The following is a 20448-nucleotide window of genomic DNA, read 5'->3' on the forward strand; positions in this document are numbered from 1 at the left end:
GTGCTGAGGGGCGTGGGTAGTATTGCATTAGGCGATAAGGTAACAAATGGGAACAAGGTGGATCTTTGGAGTCTGGTGAGATAACTCTGCAGGGATGGTCAGGAGTCTGGGACTGATAGGAAAGTATCTGTAGAAGATAAAGGCATGGTGGGTGCTGTGATGATCTTTGTGGTAACATTGTAGCATTTATTATCTGTCCTTTTCATATGGTGCTCAGCACAAGCTACCTTGTTTTGCTTTGTGTATATGTGTTCCTGCTAGCCTCCCCAAGCCAATGGTTCAAGCCCCTTGTTGGCAGAAACCACCTTTTGGTCTACATTCTAGGCTCTGTTTGCTAGGACTGTTTATTTGTAGTTAGAGTCATTAGATTAATGGTGAGCAATCCTGTATGCAGGAAGCACAATATAAAACATTCACTGTTTTGTTGAGTCTCTTGAGCTTTTTAAAAATTAGATCACCTCCAAGGAGTAATAAAGCATATTGCTAAGGAATGTGGGTCCTGGGACTGGGCTGGGTTTGAAATCTCATTCTATTCACATGACTCAGGCAATTTAAATAAATTCAAATAAACTCCACATGCCTTGGTTTTTCCAACTGCATGAAGGAGGTAATAGGACTAACCTCACAGGGATTTGTGAGGATAAAATGAGTTAATACAGGCTAGTCAGTTAGCATGGTACATGGCACATGACAAACACTCGCCAACATGTACCCCAACGATAGTGTCAACAAAAAAAAAACACCCCAACATTTAAAAATGTTTTCTGGACATTTTAAAGAAGTGACAATTCAGAGGCAGCTTTCTAATCTTTCACACTGTCCTTTGCACGCCGGGAGTGAGGCCATGGGCAAAGCCAGTGTCAGACACTTCCAGGGGCTAACTTCTATCTCAGCTTGTCCTCACACAGGCTGTTCCTCACATTCCCATTTTGTCTTCCATCTCCTCTAAGATAACCGAGGAGATATTGAGGCCCAAAGGTCATGCATACCATTGGCTAAAGACCTTAGGATGCCATCCAATCATTTCATTCTAAGTAATATTTATTAAGCATCACTAGGGTGTCTTGCCCTGGGGATGGAGATATGAAGAATGCACCCCCATCTATGTGTATAGCATATTTTCACCTTTGTCTGAGCCCAGTGGGGGGAGTTGTGCAAGGTATCCACTCTCCCCCGCTGCCATATGCTCCCTTCCTGAGTGCTCACTACCCTGGGGCTCCCTGGAGGCCTGGGCAGGGGGCTGAGGTGCCACCTCCCGCAAGGAGGTGCTGTCCACAGGTGCCTGCAGATGAGTGATTATGACCAGCTCAGTGTCAGCAACTATGGTCATCTTGAAGCTAACCACTCCCACCCATCTCCACCCCTATCTTGCACTCATTCCCCCATACCTTCTCCTTGAAAAGCCTTTAAAGAAGAAATACATTTCAGGCTTAATGTACAGTAAGATGTCGTTTGCTCCTTTGCGCTGATTATTTTCCACTCTTTCCCTCTCACCCACAGTTTGGGGATACGGATTCCTGTCAGTGACAATTATTAATCTGGCTTCTCTCCTCGGATTGGTTTTGACTCCATTGATAAAGAAATCTTATTTCCCTAAGATTCTGACCTATTTTGTGGGGCTGGCCATCGGGACTCTATTTTCAAATGCAATTTTCCAACTTATACCAGAGGTAAGGAGGTTGGGCTGTTTCTTTCTGTGAATAATTGTTGCTTTTAAATGTTTCAGCACTTTGTACATTTTAAGCCTCCATAATTCTTGCAGCAGTTTATGGTCTGGTTTATAGTGTTTTGGATAAGAAAAAGCTGAATCACAGCAAATGGAAAAGCTTGTCCCAAACTCTGGGGAAGTCAGTGTCAGGGAGAAAATTGATCTTCTGAGTGGCTAGCCACCAGGACGTGCTCAGACAGGCCTGGGACACCTTGGAGGGCCTTAACAACTCCATTCTGTCGCACATTCAGCAAATTTGATTTTCTGTACTTATTATTTATTTATTTCTGGAGAGCACACAGTATCTGATTTACTAAACATATACAACAAAATTCCTTCATATGTTTATGACCGCTGTAGATCAGAGGACATATTAGAAAAAGGTTGACAAACCTTTTCATTTCTTTTTTTTTTTTTGACTGTGGATAAAAATCAATTGAGGGCCGATAAATAAATAGCAGCTTATTTTTCCCTTTAATGAAAATGTGTTACAGATGCCATTGCCCAGAGATGACCAGCACATGATATATGCATTTTACTTCAAATCTATAATGTGGTCATATAGGGAAGCGAGGCAGAGGGAGGAGAATGAATCGAGGAAGAGAGATGGGAAGGAGAGAAAGACATGAATAGGAAGGAGCCACAGAGGAGAACTAGAGAATCCATACCCACGTGGATGATATTACTCCAGCCCATGTACACACAAAGGTGGAGCTCCAAACAGAGAGAAAATGGCACCACCTTCAGCTCATAACTTTTAGAAAATTACAACTCTATGAAAGTGGGGATGTAACTTCTTAAAGTCGTAGTATTATTATTATATCTAGAAGGGACCTAGGAGAACAGGTACCTCAAACCCTCAATTGCAAAAATTAAAGTCCAAGGAGATTAAATCACTTACAATCAGTAACAAAGCAAGGATTAGAGTTCAGACTTTCTGAATAAAAACATTACATGTAATATTATTCATGGGCCATATTTAATATAGCATATATATTAACTCATCTGATTTGTGGGTCAAATTAAATTAAACTGATATTGTTTGTGAACTGAGGATTGTACCTTTATGATTTTGAAGTTTTCTCTTTTATTGAAAATGTAATAATACATAAAAATGTCTACTGGGAAAATAAGACACTTCTTCAGTAGCACTTAAAGATTTTTTTTTTGCCTTTCTGTGATAATTAGGGAATTATGGATGGATGTGCTCAGATAATTATGTAAACACTAAAGAATCTATCTGTTTAATAATAACCCCAATTTACATAATTATTCCTTTTGTGGCAAAATTACTTCCCCTTTGTTATTTTAGTTTCATACCCTCTGTGTTAGGTATATGGAGCAGGTATTTTATGTCATTTTTGCACTGTATAAATAGGTCCAGAGAAGCTACTGAAATGAAAATGTGACATGAGGTCTCCCCCGCAGAGACAAATGTAGAACAAGAACCCAGGTGTCTTCGAAGTTTGTAATTCTTATCTGCTTAGAACTTCTTGGCTCTATAATTTCAAACTCTAGCTCTTGCTCTATGTTCTTTAAATGATGCATTATTTCATTATCATTGTGTGTGTGTATGTGTGTCTGTGTGTCTGTGTGCCTGGTATCTTAAATTTTTTCTTCTTTATTCTGGAGCTCAGTTGTTAATTTATCTCTGTAGGACTTACTAGGATCCTCTACATTCAAGAAGATCTCTTGTGAAAACAGTAATCCAAATGAGCTGCCATATTTGCTTTAAAAATTCGACTCTGGATATGAGGGAAAAATATATCACTTTTAGGAAAAGTGGGTAATCAATGTCTCATGTGTCTTTATGACCTATAGCTAATGTTATCTTATAAATATAGGAATCAGTACTGCTTTTTCACTATGAAAAGTTTACTTTTGGGGGGCAAATATTGCTGAAGATTTTATAGCTAGGAAACTATAAGGTACTCTGGGGGCTTTATAGAGATTCCTCTGGTTATAAGACTTCGATGCCATCTTTTATAGCTTGATTATCCAAATTTCAGATTTTTGGCAGGTAAATTTTCCAGTATTACTTGGATGTGAAGGATGGACTTAGAACTGTGGTGAAAATTATACACTGAATTAAATTAAATTATTTGATCTTAACCGTAAGCCTTTTTTTCTCCCGTAGGCATTTGGATTCAATCCTAAAGTTAACAACTATGTTGAGAAGGCAGTTGCTGTGTTTGGCGGATTTTACATACTTTTCTTTTTTGAAAGAACACTAAAGATGTTATTGAAGACGTATGGTCAGGTAAATGGACTTTATTTTAAATGTTTGATGTTTTACCCTCTAAAGTTACTTTATATAGGCATGTAAAGGCAGGAATTTTATTCTTACAATTATGTGAACAGTTCAGTTATTAGACTTGTGAATATGAGTAGAAAGAAAAGAATCAATATATTGATAAGTATAAGAGGAACACTTAATTCTTATTGTAGAATTTGGAGTAAATACTAACCATTTAATGTCTAATGACAGCTGCACATAATTTGTTTCCTCTCATATTCATGAACATGAGAAGGTATATGTACTCTAAAACATGAAAAAAAAAAAAAAAAACAACCCACAACAGAATCTAATAAATGAGGATACATTTAAAGGGAGAGAAATTTTTTTTAATCTGAAAAGATTATACTACATTTTTCTCTTATAGATAAAAACCATTTAATTCTCTTGCCTGCATGAACAATCTTTGTTTCTTCTTATAACATTTTCCTCTCTTGTTTTTCCATGTAGAATGATCACACCCACTTTGGAAATAATGACTTTGGCCCTCCTCAAGAAAAAACTCATCAACCTAAAACATTACCTGCCATCAATGGTGTGACATGTTATGCAAATCCAGCTGTCACAGAGCCCAATGGACACATCCATTTTGATAATGTCAGTGTGGTATCTCTGCAGGTATTGCCATTCTCTCTACGGCGTCACTTACACTCTGAGAAGCCTGCAGTGCATTAGTATTTTGCCCATTTAAATGTGTCAGGCTTTTTCCTGTATGTGTGGGAAACGTAGAGTGCAAGTCTGTTACTTTTCCTACTTTCCCTCCATGTATTTACTACAAACACATGAATTAAGCATGAAATTGTGAGTTTCTGGGTCAGAGGCTTTCCTATTCTCTAAGACTGTTTAACTGTGTAAGAACTACTTAGATGTACACAATAATGTGTAGCAAAATTAATTTAGAGCATTTCTCTTATTTTGCAATTCTTTCAAGATCCCAAACCAAAGAATCCTTCAGAGTGATTTTGAAATTGAAAGAAGACTTGCAAGCTAAGAAAATTGTGTTTAGGGACTTCCTTTGTGGCCCAGTGGCTAAGACTCTGCCCTTCCAATGCAGGGGCCATGGGTTCAATCCCTGATCAGAGACCTCAGGTCTCACATGCCACATGGTGCGGCCAAAAAATTAAAAAAAAATTTCTGTGTTTATTAATTGACTTAGAATTTGTATTTCAATTTTCTAAATAATGTTAATAAGTTTCATTTCTTGAGCAAGAATTATATGCCGGGTAATAGGCCAGGTGGAGCTAGTGGTAAAGATTTCTCCTGCCAGTGCAAGAGACACAAGAGATGTAGGTTCGATCCCTGGGTTGGGAAGATCCCCTGGAGTAGGCAGTGGCAACCCTTTCCAGTATTCTTGCCTGGAAAATTGCATGGACAGAGGATCTTGGTAGGCTACGGTCCATAGGGTCTCAAAGAGTCATGCTCTACCGAGGACACACACATACACAATAGACCAGGCACTTACTATATCTCATTCATTTTCCTTAATACCTATTAAAAGTAGGATTATTTTCTATGTATTAGGACTGCATGTTGTAACTATTAGAACTAAAAGGAGAGTTTATTTTCTCTGTGTTAGAACTATTTGGACCTCATACCCAAATGATGTGTGCAAAAAGGAGAATTTATTGGGAAGATAGTGGGACAGCCAAGCTACATCCCTGGAACCATTAGAATCATTAGGACTCCCTCTCCTTCTCCTCTCTCCTGAGAGTCATTCTTCTTTTTCATGGTGGACCAGCTCCTTCATAAATGGGAAACATAGCCACTAGCAACTCCTGAGATTTATGTTTTATAATTTCAGCTACTGGATGGAATTGACCTGCCTCTTTCAGTCCTGAATACGAAATCTCTGGCAGGTGTCTCCTTGGTCCATCTTGAATTAATGTTCGCTTTTAGACTCATCTCCGTGCTTAGAGGATTGGGCCCTTTGTATGACCCCAAGGGAGTATGAATGCAGCAGACGAGAGGTTATTATAAAAGGAGACTGGGATGCTGGTGTCGTCGGTGTCTATTTCATTTGACAAATTAAGAAAGTAGAGCATTAGAGGCTAAATAACCTCTCCAGGGTCTCTCAGTTCATAAATGGCAGATCCACAAGCTACAAAGTTAAACACAATATTAAAAGAGACAATTAAAAACAAAATCAAAAGGAAGTCAGCTGAGAAAAATAAGCAGGAAAAAAGATATTTGGAAGAGGTTTTATTAGTGCAGATGACCTGAATTTCCTTCCGGAAAGAAAGCATGATTGGTCTTATACTTCTTCCCACCTGATTAAGGAAAATCTCAAGTGTGTTTCAAGAGGCAGTTTTGTGTGAACACTAAGCTAAGAGAGGAAATTATTTCATGCAACTTAATGAATGATGCTTTCAGGCAAGACTTTGCAAAGAATATGTAAATGTTCAAATAGATAATTTCTTATAATAATTTAAGCTAACATTTACTAAATGTTCAAGGACTATGCCTAGAACTTTAGATAAATGATCTTATTTGATCCTCATAACAGCCCAGGAGACAAGCACTCTTATAATTAGGAGACTGTGGCTCAGAGAGGTTAAATAAACCCAAGGACACATAGCTCCTGAGGATGAAGCTTCTATCAGAACTGAGGCCGTCTGATGCTGAAGCTTGCTCTCTTATATGCCTTGCTGGATTACCTTCATCTTGTCCCTGCTCTGCTAGAATCAAGACGATAACATTAATTCTTAATAAATATTAATTTTTGTAGGGGGAAGAAGGTAATTTGGCCCAAGGTCACTGCTTTCTGAGGGCAAATAAAATTGAACTGCTCAAAGTTTTACTTTAGTTTTAAAGTCCTAGGGCTCCTAATTTATAATTCACAATGGTCAGAAGACACGTTTGCGGTCAGCACAAGCATTGTGACAGGTGTGGTCCTAGACATGATCCTGTTTTACATAACTTAGAAATACCAATCAAAAGTCCATACTTTCTCTACTTCTGGTGCCAGTGCTAATATATAGGCTTTCATTCATTTATCCAGTAAATGCTGATTAAGTACCTGTTCACTATCCTAGGCACTGGGGATTTAGAAGCAGACAAATTCTTGTGAAACTTATATTCAGCAGAAATAGACAATATAGAAAAGAATAAACAAGAAAATATGAGGGGGACTTCCCTGGTGGTTAAGAATCTGCCTGCCAATGCAGGAGACTTGCGTTTGATCCCTGGTAGCGAAGATCCCACGTGCTGGGGAGCAACTAAGCCCCTGAGCCACAACTACTGAGCCCATGGTCTAAAAGCTCATGAGCCTTGATTACTGAAGCTCACGCACTCCAGAGCCAATGCTCTGCAACAAGAGACGCCACCTCAGTGAACAGCCCGACCACAGCAACTGAGAGCAGCCGCTGCTTGCTGCAACTGGAGGAAGCCCACGCCCAGCGACAAACATCCAGCACTGCCATAAATAAATAGAAGAGAGTATCAGGTGGCACTAACTATTTTGATGAAAATGAAATAGTTTTCATCAAATTTGCATGGATTTGATGAAAATCGTGGGTGATGTGGGCGTGGCATGTGGAGGCTTCTTTGATCAGGAACAGTCCCTTAAGAGGTCAGCAGAGAATTGGATGAGAAAGAAGAAACAGCCATGCAAATATCTGGGAAAAGAATGTTCCAAAAGCTTTGATAAGAACCAAATCGGTCCCATACAAGGGAGCTGGAAGCTGAATGGCGCCGAGTTTCCCAACATCAATTCTGGAGACCAGTGGCACAGTTCTTTGAGTACTCTGAACAGAAACAACTGTGGACTTGTCAGCCTGGGTAAGCTACGTCTTGTGAGAGAGCAGAATAAATTTGGGTGTCTGGAAATCTACTTCTAGAAATGAAAAGTGCACGTCAAGCAGAGAAGGAACATGCCAGATGACTGCCATGAACCAGGCCTCGACGTGAGCCCATAAAAAGTCCCGAAGCTCGTTTCCTCTGGGGACTACTTTCTGGCCATTTTGGTTGTAGGTATAAACTCTAGTGAAGAGAGATTCAAACAAATTGAGCTGCATACTGTTATTTTCAGTTTTCCCTTCACATTGCATTAAAAAATGGAAAGAAGCAAAATTTAAAAATACTATCAGGGTCCAGATATTGCTTTAAGAGACAACAGATAAAGATATGTGAGTCATACTTATTTTGATAATAAAGTTAGGCTATTTTCTAATCTTTTATATGATAAGAATATATTCAATGTAGGTGACCCCCACCTCAGTGATTGAACATGGCGTGTAAAATTCATCGTTTATTTCGATGTCCAAGTATTGTCCCAAGAATTTTGTTGATGATTCCTGTTTTTACTGTTTTGATGGAGTGAAGTTATTCCAAATTGAAGATAATAAGCACGAGTTAAGAAAAGTAGTTTAATTTGACATTATTATCCAAAGAACACAGGTTATGTAACAATCTGGATTATAACGACATGATTCATGTTTTTTATGGAATATAGGAAGAGCAAATGAAATGTTAAAGAATAATTAAAATGCATGACTTAGGGATATCTTTATCAATACTCATCTGGACAATTTTGATTCATCACAGAATACTCAGAAATACTATCATGTTTAAGTTTGGTTGCCTTTGCTATTTTTTCTATCTTCACTCATATGAAAACTATAGCTTTACATGTATTTTTAAAAAATTTTGTTGCCATGGAGACTATTTATCACAGTTGGAGGGTACAAGATATTTAACAGTTTGTTAGCTTGATAATAACTTTTGAATATGTAGACAAATGGTGTGAAACTTCCTTAGTACCCTTGCTTCAGTCTCGGTAAATGTTAGCTCTGTAGCGTGTGTGGTGTGTGTGTGTGCTGCTGTGGGTGTGTAGGAGCGTTTGTGTTCTGGGGGAACTATAGAGACATAATAAGGGGGCAGTTACGAGGGAAGAAGAGGAGAGCAGGAGGCCATTTCTCGTTGTTGAGTTACTGCCCCTAAGTACCATTTCCCATTTCACTCCCTGACACTTGCTCTGTTCCTCTCTCTGACTACTGCACAAAGGTGGGGAGAAGTCACTGCTGTATGTTTGCAGCCAGGTGGGTCTTTTCCCCCTGACTCTACAGCTTTGGAAGGACTGTGTTTACCAGATTGCTCAAGCATGTCAGGCACTTTGGGGAGTGTTAGCGCTTCAAGCCACTAGGGGGCGCACCTAGTCCATTCCTACAGTGGTCTGTCATCACTCTTTTCTAAATGAAACCTCCTGTGCTTTCGTTTAAGAAGAGATGCTATTAAATAGGAGATGCTATTAAATATAAATGCTAGAAGCCATTTATTCTTCCCGCAGAAGAAAAATTAATATCAGCCATTTAAAAAAGTTGACTATTGTGAGTTTTATGTTGAAAATTGAAGTGTAATGATGTAGAATTTAGCTGCAAAGTGTGGTGATAATTAGGGACTTTGTCAGTGATGGATAGGACATGATACTCTACAAATACAACATTTTTGAGGTGCTTGGGTCTCCATGAAAATCCAACAGATTTTAAATATAGTTCATTCATTCAAGTATTTATTAATGTATACTTGGCCTTATTCTGAGTACTGAGATACATCAATGGGACAGAACAGACACACTTTCTGCCCTTCCATCAGTTCAGTCGCTCAGTCGTGTCCGACTCCTTGCGACCCCATGAATCGCAGCACGCCAGGCCTCCCTGTCCATCACCAACTCCCGGAGTTCACTCAGACTCACGTCCATCGAGTCCGTGATGCCATCCAGCCATCTCATCCTCTGTCGTCCCCTTCTCCTCCTGCCCCCAATCCCTCCCAGCATCAGAGTCTTTTCCAATGAGTCAACTCTTTGCATGAGGTAGCCAAAGTACTGCTTTAGCATCAGCTTTAGCATCAGTCCTTCCAAAGAAATCCCAGGGCTGATCTCCTTTAGGATGGACTGGTTGGATCTCCTTGCAGTCCAAGGGACTCTCAAGAGTCTTCTCCAACACCACAGTTCAAAAGTATCAATTCTTCGGTGCTCAGCCTTCTTCACAGTCCAACTCTAACATAACTGAAATATTCTGTAGTATACAGAAATATTTTACACAAAAGTGGAACGCATCCTTTTTTAAGTACAAAAATCAGAAGCTCTGTATGTATGTGTGGGGCTTGCTTCCTGCTCTTTTTCCTCTAGTATGGGGGGTGTTTCTTTGTTCTTACCTGGAGATAGGAGGATGGTGTCTATTCCTGGCTGACCAGGAATATTGGGAAGGAGGGTGGGTGAGGAAAGGGGGCTGAGACCCTGTGAATATCTGACCTGATACCCTTGATTCAGTCCCATACTTCACTCCAGCCTTCAGTTTGCTTTGTGTCCTAGAACTGAGGGCTTTTCTGGTTCAGTTTTCCCAGAGGGTAAATCTCTAGTCTTCATTTGAAGTGGTTTCCTTGCTGAATTGACTTGGGAGCAGTCATCTGATGCTTTAAGTGCTCCCTAAATTAACAACAAATTTCTTTTTTTAAAACTGATTTTTATTGGAGTATAGTTGCCTTACAATGTTGTGTTTCTGCTGTGCAGCAAAGTGAATTTATACGTTTACTTATATACCCTCTTTTTTTTTTGGATTTCCTTCCCGTTTAGGTCACCACAGAGCTTTGAGTAGAGTTTCATGTGCTATAAAGTCAGTTCTTATCAGTTATCTATTTTATGCATAGTAGCAATAGTGTATATATGTCAGTCCCAGTCTCCCAGTGCACCCCATCTTTCCCCCTTGTTTTTACTTCCATCCTTCCTCTGCCGCCTTCAGAGGTGCTTGCTTGGTGCCTCAGTTCCCCAATGCTTCTGAGGTTTGGGGCCCTGTCTCAATTTGTTTCTTTCGACTTTTCTCCTCTGTAGAGTCAGATCTTGTCCTCCTCTTTTTCATCCTCCAAAATAAATATCTCTGTGCTCTCATCTTCCATTCTTTCATTCCTTGTGACTTTATGTCTTTTTTTAGTCTTTAATTTTAGGAAATCTTAAGAGGGACTATTGGAGAAGGCAATAGCAACCCACTCCAGTACTCTTGCCTGGCAAATCCCATGGACGGAGGAGCCTGATGGGCTGCAGTCCATGAGGTTGCTAGGAGTCGGACACAACTGAGCGACTTCATTTTCACTTTTCACTTTCATGCATTGGAGAAGGAAATGGCAACCCACTCCAGTGTTCTTGCCTGGAGAATCCCAGGGGTGGCAGAGCCTGGTGGGCTGCCCTCTCTGGGGTCGCACAGAGTCGGACACGACTGAAGCGACTTAGCAGCAGCAGAGAAAAATATGTGTCTAGTTTGTCATACTGCACCGGAGACCTGTTTACTATATTATATCATATATTTTTGAGCATCATTAAAAACAGAAATCAGTTATTTTCTTTTATGGGGTTATACTAGCAGTTAGTTAGAATGGAAAATGATAAGTGTATGAAATTATGTAAGAACTGGTTCTCGTTGGTCTTGGTTGACAGATTCTTACAAAAGAGTTGGTTGAATTAGACACAAATGATGTCCTTACACAACCGTGAGGAGGAATTCTGAGTGCACCTTGGTTGTTCGTGGCTTTAGTTTCCTCATTGGATCCATCTCCATGCTTCCTTGCTCCTTGCAGACTTTTATCAGGCGGTAGCTAGACAGTGTCTTTTCAAAGTCATGAAAATTTGTACCTGAATCCACTCTGAGTGTAGCCCATGTTTGACTAATACTAACTTGCTTTCATTCATCTTTAGGGAACGCTTTCTCACATTTTCAGAAATAACTGTTGCAAAAAAGTTTTCATTACTTCACAGAATTCTCAACCCAAACTTTTCTTCCTTTAGTGATCAGACTGTGAAAATTATTTGGAAACTCTGTGAACTTTGCTGTCTCACTTCATCTGTTACTTCCTGGCTCTGTGTCCTCGTCCATATCCTCATACACTCTCCACCTTCCTTTTTGTGTCAGAACTTGTATCCTTTCTCTTTTTTAAGCCTGTGTACATGCTAAGTTGCTCAGTCATGTCTGACTCTTTGTGACTCCATGGACTGTAGCCGCCAGGCTCCTCTGTCCATGGAATTCTCCAGGCAAGAATACTGCAGTGGGTTTCCATTCCTTTCTCCAAGGGATCTTCCCAACCTGAGGATCGAACCCACATCTCCTGCTTGGCAGGTGGATTCTTTACCGCTGAGCCACCTGGGAAGCCCCCTCAAATATTTGTGTACAGTTTACTCCATAATCTCTGAAATTTCTCTCTGGAATGATACAAGTGATTTTTCTAGGCAACAGACTATATTCTTCACATTCCTTCATGTCTTTTCTGAAGCATTCCTGTAGTTCAGCATGCATTTGAGTACCCTTTATTGGCTAAATGTTAGGAACAGAAAGGCAGATTTTTCACAGGATTTCCTTCCTCTTGGAATTACTCATTAAATGGTTTCTGTGACATGATACTTTTCTTCTTGTCCCATTTTAGCTACTACTTTCTTGATGTTTTCTCAGAATCTCCTTTTCTCTGCAGGACAACTTGGGGGAGGAAGCAAGGGCTTTGGAGTTGCACGAGGCCAGTCTTGTGTGATTTGGGGAAAGTTAGTTAACATCTTGGAAGAAGGCAATGGCAACGCACTCCAGTACTCTTGCCTGGAAAATCCCATGGGCGGAGGAGCCTGGTGGGCTGTAGTCTATGGGGTCGCTAAGAGTTGGACACGACTGAGCGACTTCCCTTTCACTTTTCACTTTCATGCACTGGAGAAGGAAATGGCAACCCACTCCAGTGTTCTTGCCTGGAGAATCCCAGGGACAGGGGAGCCTGATGGGCTGCCGTCTATGGGGTCACACAGAGTCGGACACGACTGAAGCGACTTAGCAGCAGCAGCAGCAGCAGCAGCAGCAGTTAACATCTCTGAGTCTGTGTTAACTCATCTGTTAAATGAGGAGCAAAATTCTTCATAATTTTTTGTGAAAATTATTTATTATGGGCCAACTATGTAACAATGTGTCTGATGTTACACACACATAATCAGTATATATTTCTCTCTCTCTTTCATTCACCAAGTTTTTTTTCTTTTCTTTCCTTACTTTTTAATCATAGTGATCTTATTAAATCTTTTCACTTCAATTTACATTCCTCTGGGATTAACTTTTGAAGCTATGTGCATAATTATTAATATTTACAGATCATAGTTTAGAAGAGGGCTTCGTATATTAAGCTATGAAGGCTTTTGAATCTGTCTGTAGTTTTTTAGTGGGACAGAGAAGGTAAAAACATATAAAACTCCATGCTTTGTCATCTTGATTATTTACTGTTTTAAAAATTTGAGTGACTTTCCTGGAAATTAAATTTTGACTTTTAAAACTTGAAGGCTTTTTGTTAAGAATGACAGCTTTCTGAATATATGCTGTTGACTTCTGTCTGATAGACTAAGAAAACTTGAAACATTCAAGTTTATTTATTCATTCACTGGAATAAAACTTTAAAGTCCAACATACCATGCCCCTTGAATCATATTACCAGTTTTTGCACTGCATATTCTTTCAGAGTTGTTCAGCTACACACTTATTTGTCCAGTTATATCTGTCATACTCTGACACATTCAGTTCATTTGAAAGGACATTAAAATGACACCTTAATTATGTAGGGAAGACATTTGGTTGTCATGTTATTGAAATAGTTGTGGTGCATAAAATCTTTAAAGATTGAATTGAGTTGAAGTTAAGTGCTGTTAACTTTTAAAATCTGATACAGACATTTTATACAGATAAATTCTAAAGATGAAAAATTTAGTGATATAAAATGTAAAATTTGTCATTCAAAAGATAAGATAGAGTGCCAGTGAATAAGGTCACAAGATTAGAGGTAGTACATAGAATCTAAGCTAAATCAGAGCTAAAATAGAGAGGTTTGAAATGTCAACTGAAGCGACTTTCCAGAAAGGCAAACTATCCATGAAGGACCATTCTTGCTCTTTAGATAAAACAATATCTCAGATACAAAAATTTGGCAGAAGCATTTTAGTTGATGTCCAGTGTGGGGAGGGCCGTAGGGTTATCTGTTGTTCCTTAAATTAGCCAGTCATTTGGCCAGCTAAGACATCCCTGTTCTTACACAGGGAGAGATAGTATCACCATTGACACAGAACATTCATAAAGAATGAGTTGGTCCTGCCAACTCTGAGGCCAGCTGGGAGAATCAAATAATAATGTATATGAAAGTGTCTTGTAATGTGCCCACAGTGAAAGTATTAGTCGCTCAGTTGTATCGGACTCTGCGACCCCACGGACTGTAGCCTGCCAGGCTCCTCTGTCCGTGGGATTCTCCAGGCAGGAATACTAGAGGGGGTGCTATTCCCTTCTCCATAGGACCTTCCTAACCCAGGGATAGCACCTGCGTCTCCCACATTGCAGGCAGATTTTTTACTATCTGAGCAACCAGGGAAACTCCAATGTACCCAAATCCACACTGTGTAATCTGTTTGAAGGACAAGCAGTTGCTCAAGGGTCTCAGTCAGGGACTGCTATTATAGTCAAATAAAAAGGTAATGTTTTAGTTAATCATGTGATAAACATTTATATATTAATGGTTAATATTTTTGTAGAGTTTTTAATTTTAATCCATTTGTGTGTACTTTCAGGTCCATGCAAACATGATTAAAATGTTTTGATTTCTGGGTATAATTTACAGACCTTTAGGCTTTCTTTTGCCTTTGTAAATAGATACACACAATTTAATTTCTGTTGAATAATTCATATTATAAAATATTTAACATTTTTTTAATCTAAAAAAGGAAAAGACAGAAAAGATATTAAAAAATAAGACATTCCCAGAGAAGACTTCTCAACTGCCCTAGAAATTGTCAGAGAAATCCTGACTAATTTCTATCCCATATACTTTTTGCCAAAGAATCTTTAAAAATTCACTGAAATGAGTGAGTACTCCTCATAGTGGACAGAAACCTTTTGTGAGTTATCAGGATAAGATGCCAAAAATTGCTTGGTTTCCAGTTCGATTTATAAAGTGCAGAGCAAAAGAGAAAACAGAAGATCTGTTTGATGTTGGTGGGAAGGAGGGAAAGACATTTGATAAGAGTTCTGGTTAGCGTTGTTCTGTCTTCGCAAGAGTTGGTCTCCTGGGGCTGAAAGATCAAAAGTGAGTACATAAGCCTGTGCTTCAGGGAAAAATTATAGTGTGATTAACAGAAATGAAACAGTCAGAAAGAATGATGGAGGAAGGAGGGGAGGAGGAAAGATGATTCAATTTTCTCTAAATGAAAACATTTTTACTGAGGCAAAACATCAGTTCAGTCGCTCAGTCGTGTCCGACTGTTTGCGACCCCATGAATCGCAGCACGCCAGGCCTCCCTGTCCATCACCATCTCCTGGAGTTCACTCAGACTCACGTCCATCGAGTTGGTGATGCCATCCAGCCATCTCATCCTCTGTCGTCCACTTCTCCTCCTGTCCTCAATCCCTCCCAGCATCAGAGTCTTTTCCAATGAGTCAACCCTTCACATGAGGTGGCCAAAGTACTGGAGTTTCAGCTTTAGCATCATTCCTTCCAAAGAACACCCAGGGCTGATTTCCTTTAGAATGTACTGGTTGGATCTCCTTGCAGTCCAAGGGACTCTCAAGAGTCTTCTCCAACACCACAGTTCAAAAGCATCAATTCTTTGGTGCTCAGCCTTCTTCACAGTCCAACTCTCAACATCCGTACATGACCACAGGAAAAACCATAGCCTTGACTAGGTGGACCTTAGTCAGCAAAGTAATGTCTCTGCTTTTGAATATGCTATCTAGGTTGGTCATAACTTTTCTTCCAAGGAGTAAGCGTCTTTTAATTTCATGGCTGCAGTCACCAACTGCAGTGATTTTGGAGCCCCCCCAAAATAAAGTCTGACACTGTTTCCACTGTTTCCCCATCTATTTCCCATGAAGTGATGGGACCAGATGCCATGATCTTCATTTTCTGAATGTTGAGCTTTAAGCCAATGTTTTCACTCTCCTCTTTCACTTTCATCAAGAGGCAAAACATATATATATATATATATATATATATATATATATATATGGAAAAGTGTACAGCAAACAAAATAATTTACTTATATACTATGGATGCCTTAAGGTACTAGGGCTTGTCTCATAGAACTTCTGTGAGAAAGGTTGGGGTATATAGCTGGACTTGTAAGAAATGGGTCATCGGGTATGTCCATATGTAATTTTACTGAATAACAACAAATCACTCTCCAGACTGTTATACTTATTTACACTCTCATCAGCATCAGAGGAGAATTCACATTTTCTCCACAATTGGAGAATTGCTTTCTTTAGTGATTGTTGGACATTTCAGACTTTAAAAAAATACCTATTGCTTATTTAATGACTTTGTAATGGTGTCTTTCTGTGATTAGCCTCTGTTTATTTCTGATCACTAGCGAAGTTGAGCATCTCTTTATATGCTTATTGGTCATAAGTTTCCTTTTGTGTTTCTTGTTCATCTGTCTCACATTTTTAGTTGAGTTGCTTATCATCTTTTCTTATTGATTTGTCTTGCAGAAATATTATTCTCAGACTTGTTAAAATGGCAAGGAATGCTTTAAGATTATAGAAGTAGGGGTCAACTCTTGCTATAGAGTAGAGAGGTGGGGCTCAACTTGGAATATAACAGAGACAGCTGAGGATTTATGTCTAACAAGCAGAGTGAGGCAGTCAGTGGATAGAGAATTACTAAGTGGAGACATTCAGAGTAGGAGGGATCCTTTTTCTTTTTTTTGGCTGCACTGAGCTGCAGGAAGAACTTCCCTGACCAGAGATGGAACCCATGTGCCCTATAGTGGAAGTACAGAGTTTTAATCATTGGACCACTGGAGAGTTCCAAGAAGGATCCTTGTTAAACCAATTTGACAGAATCTTGCTAAAGGCAGACCAAGATGATCAGATATCAAGAATACAGAGATTCTTACTAAACTGACTTAGCATGATCCCTGCTACAACTGGACTCTGTACACTGGGGCAAAGAAGCCTGAGAGTGAGGTCTAGTTGAGAACTGGGCTCAGAGGATCCTGGCTAAAGCTTAGTCAAGGATAGTCTTTGTCATTTGGAGGAGTTTTGTATATATTTTGGATGCTAATCTTCATTGATTAAATGGATTACAAATATATTCTCAAAGTCTATGACTTCTTTTTTCATGTCATTTAAATTGAATTTTTTCAAGTTTTAACTTAAATGTAGTAAAATATATCAAGACTTTCATTCAAGATTTTTACTTTCTGTATTTTGTTTAAAACAGGTTCCCTTTGCCAAAGTAAAGAAGATAGTCTTCTGTATTTTTTTTTCAAAAAGTTTTAAGTTTAATATTCCATGTGGAATTTATTTTTGTGTATAAGTAAAGGACCCAGTTTTTTTCTTTCTGGATAGATAAGCAGTTAATCTAGCTTCTGTTATTGAAGAGCACATCTTATTGCTGCCATATGTCAAGTTTCTGTATATCAATGTGCTTATATCTAGACTTTGATTTGTCTTTCATCTGTCTATTAACAAACTTCAACCTTATTATCTCAATGCATTATTATAATTCATAGTGAACATTGAATGTCCTAAGACAAGGCTCTTTACCTTCTTGTTTTCAGTGAAAATTATTTTTGTTCTTTCATGTCAATATCATTTTGGGGATTTTCATTGACATTGCATTGGACTTAGAGATAAGTTGAAGGACAGCTAACATTTTTGTGAGATTTCAGATTTTCTTTGTGTTGTAATATTCTGTAGAAATGTCTTTAAAGTGTTCTGTTAGATTTATCCCTAATTACTTTGTAGCTCTGTGAGCATTATAAATGGTATCGTTTCCTACTCTATTTTCTAATTATTATGTAGAAGTAAATTGAATTCAGTGTATTGATTTTAATCCTGCAGTATTGCTGAAGTCTTCTATAATTCTTTGTGTTTTATTTGTTTGCTCTTTTGGATTTCCTATGTAGATGTCAGTGAGTAAATAAGCAAGTTTTTTTCTTTATAATTGTTATAACTCTTTTTCTTGTTACATTGGCAAGGATTCACAGGATACTATTGAGTAGAAGTAGTGATAGCTGGTGTTTTGTCTTGTTTCTGACTTTGATGGGCACACTTTTAAGTTTGGAAGGTGGCTGGCTCTGTTTTTTTTCTTTTAATAGATACCATTAATTCGATCAAGAAAGTTCTCTCATATTCAGAATTTACTAAGTATTTTTCTCAATGTTGAATTTTATTGGAATTTTTTTTCTTTTTCTGTACTATAAACAAGTATGGATAATCTATACTTAATTTTTTTTCTTCTAAAATTGAGACGTCTTAAAGTGCAGTGGGTAGATAATATTTTCTGGCAAAAATGGCGTCATTTACGAACTCTACAGTATTATTCTCTAGGTATCATTGATTAGTAACATGAAAATTAGAGCAACTTTGCTTTGTCAAAAGAACTTGAGCCAAAATAATGCCATGTGCAGCAGCGTGGATGAACCTGGAGATTATCATTCTAAGGGAAGTAAGTCAGAGAGAGAAAGACAAATAGCGTTCAATATCACTTATATGTGAAATCTAAAAAAGTGATGTAAATGAACTTATTTACAAAGCAGAAATAGACTCAGAGACGTAGAAAACAAATTTATGGTTGCCAAAGGAGAGGGATAAATTGGGAATTTGGGGTTGACAGGTATACACTACTATATATAAAATAGATAAACAGCAAGGACCTACTGTATATAGCATGGAGGACCATATTCAATATCTTGTAATAACCTATAGTGGAAAAGATTCTGAAAAAGAATATCTATATGTATATAATATGTAGCTGAATTACTTTGCTATATACCTAAAATGAATACATCACTGTAAATCAACTATATTTTCATAAAAACGTTTTTTAAAAAAGAACTTGAGCCAGATAGATCGGAGTTGAAATTTTGACTCACAACTAGTTGGGTTACTGTACTTTCCTAAAACTAATTTTCTTTTCATCTTTAAATTGGCCAGTGTCTCTCCCAATAAGGATTATGGTGAGAACTAAATCAAATATTTAAAAAGTAATGAAGAAGCGTAGCTGTGAAGTAACATTTTATTACTAGCACTACCATGCTACCATCTTGCTGAGAAGGTGTGGGGATGGAGAGCAACAGCAGCCAGCCTTGTGTGTGGCCTCAAAGCCACAAAGTTCTCTATTTCAATCGCAGAATAATTAGGCAACTTTTGATTTCGAGTAGGAGCGTTGGTATAAAGTTTGTGGGCTCTGGTCAGGTTTATAAGCACAAATCAGCGGGAAGGAGGAAAGCATTTTATGCCGTGGGTTTTCTGTGAAGTTATGGTGGGGTACATTGTGAAGGTTCAGAATTGATGGATTGCTTTAGTATAGGAACAATTTACAGTCAAGAGTTACGTTTATGAAGTTTTCCAGAATAGTTGAGAACAAGGTTTTCATGGATGTTTGCAGAAAACAAAACCAAATAGCAGGTCTGAATAAAGGATATGAAGGCAGTTGAACTCAGAGGTTATTTGTTTTCCCTTTAGACCAAACTTCTCAGTGTCCAGGTACATTAGAAGAGACTTTGGTGCACAAAGTCCCACTTAGTAGGCAATTCTGTCCTCAGCGGCACTGCAGAGGAATACAGAAGGAAACAGCCGGGGGCTGGGGTGAGATGGAGCTAGGTTTCCAGGTGTAAATAGAAGACGTCTCATAGGTCTTCAGGATATCGTACTCTCCTTGATAAAGTCTTTGTTTGCACTGCCCTAGCACAGAGTAATGATTGAGAATACTTGATAAAGAAAATAAATGCCCAGGGGTGAAAGTAGAGAGTGCTGTAGTAGGTACCTTAACAGCTATTATGTTTAATCCCTACAACAATCCTGTGAAATAGGTGTTAAGTCTGTTTACAGATTTAATTAAGACTCAGTTAAATAAGTCACACAGACAATAAATGGCAAAGTTATGATGAGATCCCCTCCTGGAGTCTTGATCTGTAACCTCCTGTTCCTTCTGTATATATGCATGACATGACCTTCCTAATGGGAACATTGCTCTAGTCCATTCTGATTTCTAACAATGAACTTACAAGGGAACTTCTGCAGTACAACTTGAGGATTGCCGGCAGAGTGAAACCTCATTAATTTCGATTCTACTTATATATCATAACTAATAACGTATGATTTGTTGTATTTTCCTTTTAGACTGGGTTGGAGAGTACTTGAAGGTGAAAGTGAAAGTCCCTCAGTTGTGTCCGACTCTTTGCGACCCAATGGACTGACATACAGTCCATGGAATTCTCCACTCCAGAATACTGGAGTGGGTAGTCATTCCCTTCCCCATAGAGTACTTTGGGTATCCTCTATCAAAATTGCTTTTGAAATAATTTGTTAGGAAGATGCACCTAAAGTTTTCAAGTTCTTTAAAGAAACACCAAGTTGTTATTATGGAATTGAGATGCCCTGTTAATCTTACCCATACAACATGGTGGGTTTTCTGAAGGCCTTCTGCCACACCTCATGCTGGCTGTGGA

The 20448-nt window shown here is 38.6% G+C and overlaps 1 protein-coding gene across 1 annotated transcript in view; it reads left to right on the forward strand.

Moving 5' to 3' along the window:
* The window catches only part of SLC39A8 (solute carrier family 39 member 8), an 80131-nt gene that overhangs the window by 35272 nt on the left and 24411 nt on the right, over positions 1-20448 (forward strand). Inside the window, exons 3-5 of the mRNA XM_052642187.1 lie at positions 1501-1670; positions 3846-3968; positions 4455-4622. Of these exons, the coding sequence (XP_052498147.1) occupies positions 1501-1670; positions 3846-3968; positions 4455-4622 (461 nt within the window). The remainder of the gene's footprint in view (positions 1-1500; positions 1671-3845; positions 3969-4454; positions 4623-20448) is intronic.

Source organism: Budorcas taxicolor, chromosome 6 (genome assembly GCF_023091745.1).
Source record: "Budorcas taxicolor isolate Tak-1 chromosome 6, Takin1.1, whole genome shotgun sequence".
NCBI lineage: Eukaryota > Metazoa > Chordata > Mammalia > Artiodactyla > Bovidae > Budorcas > Budorcas taxicolor.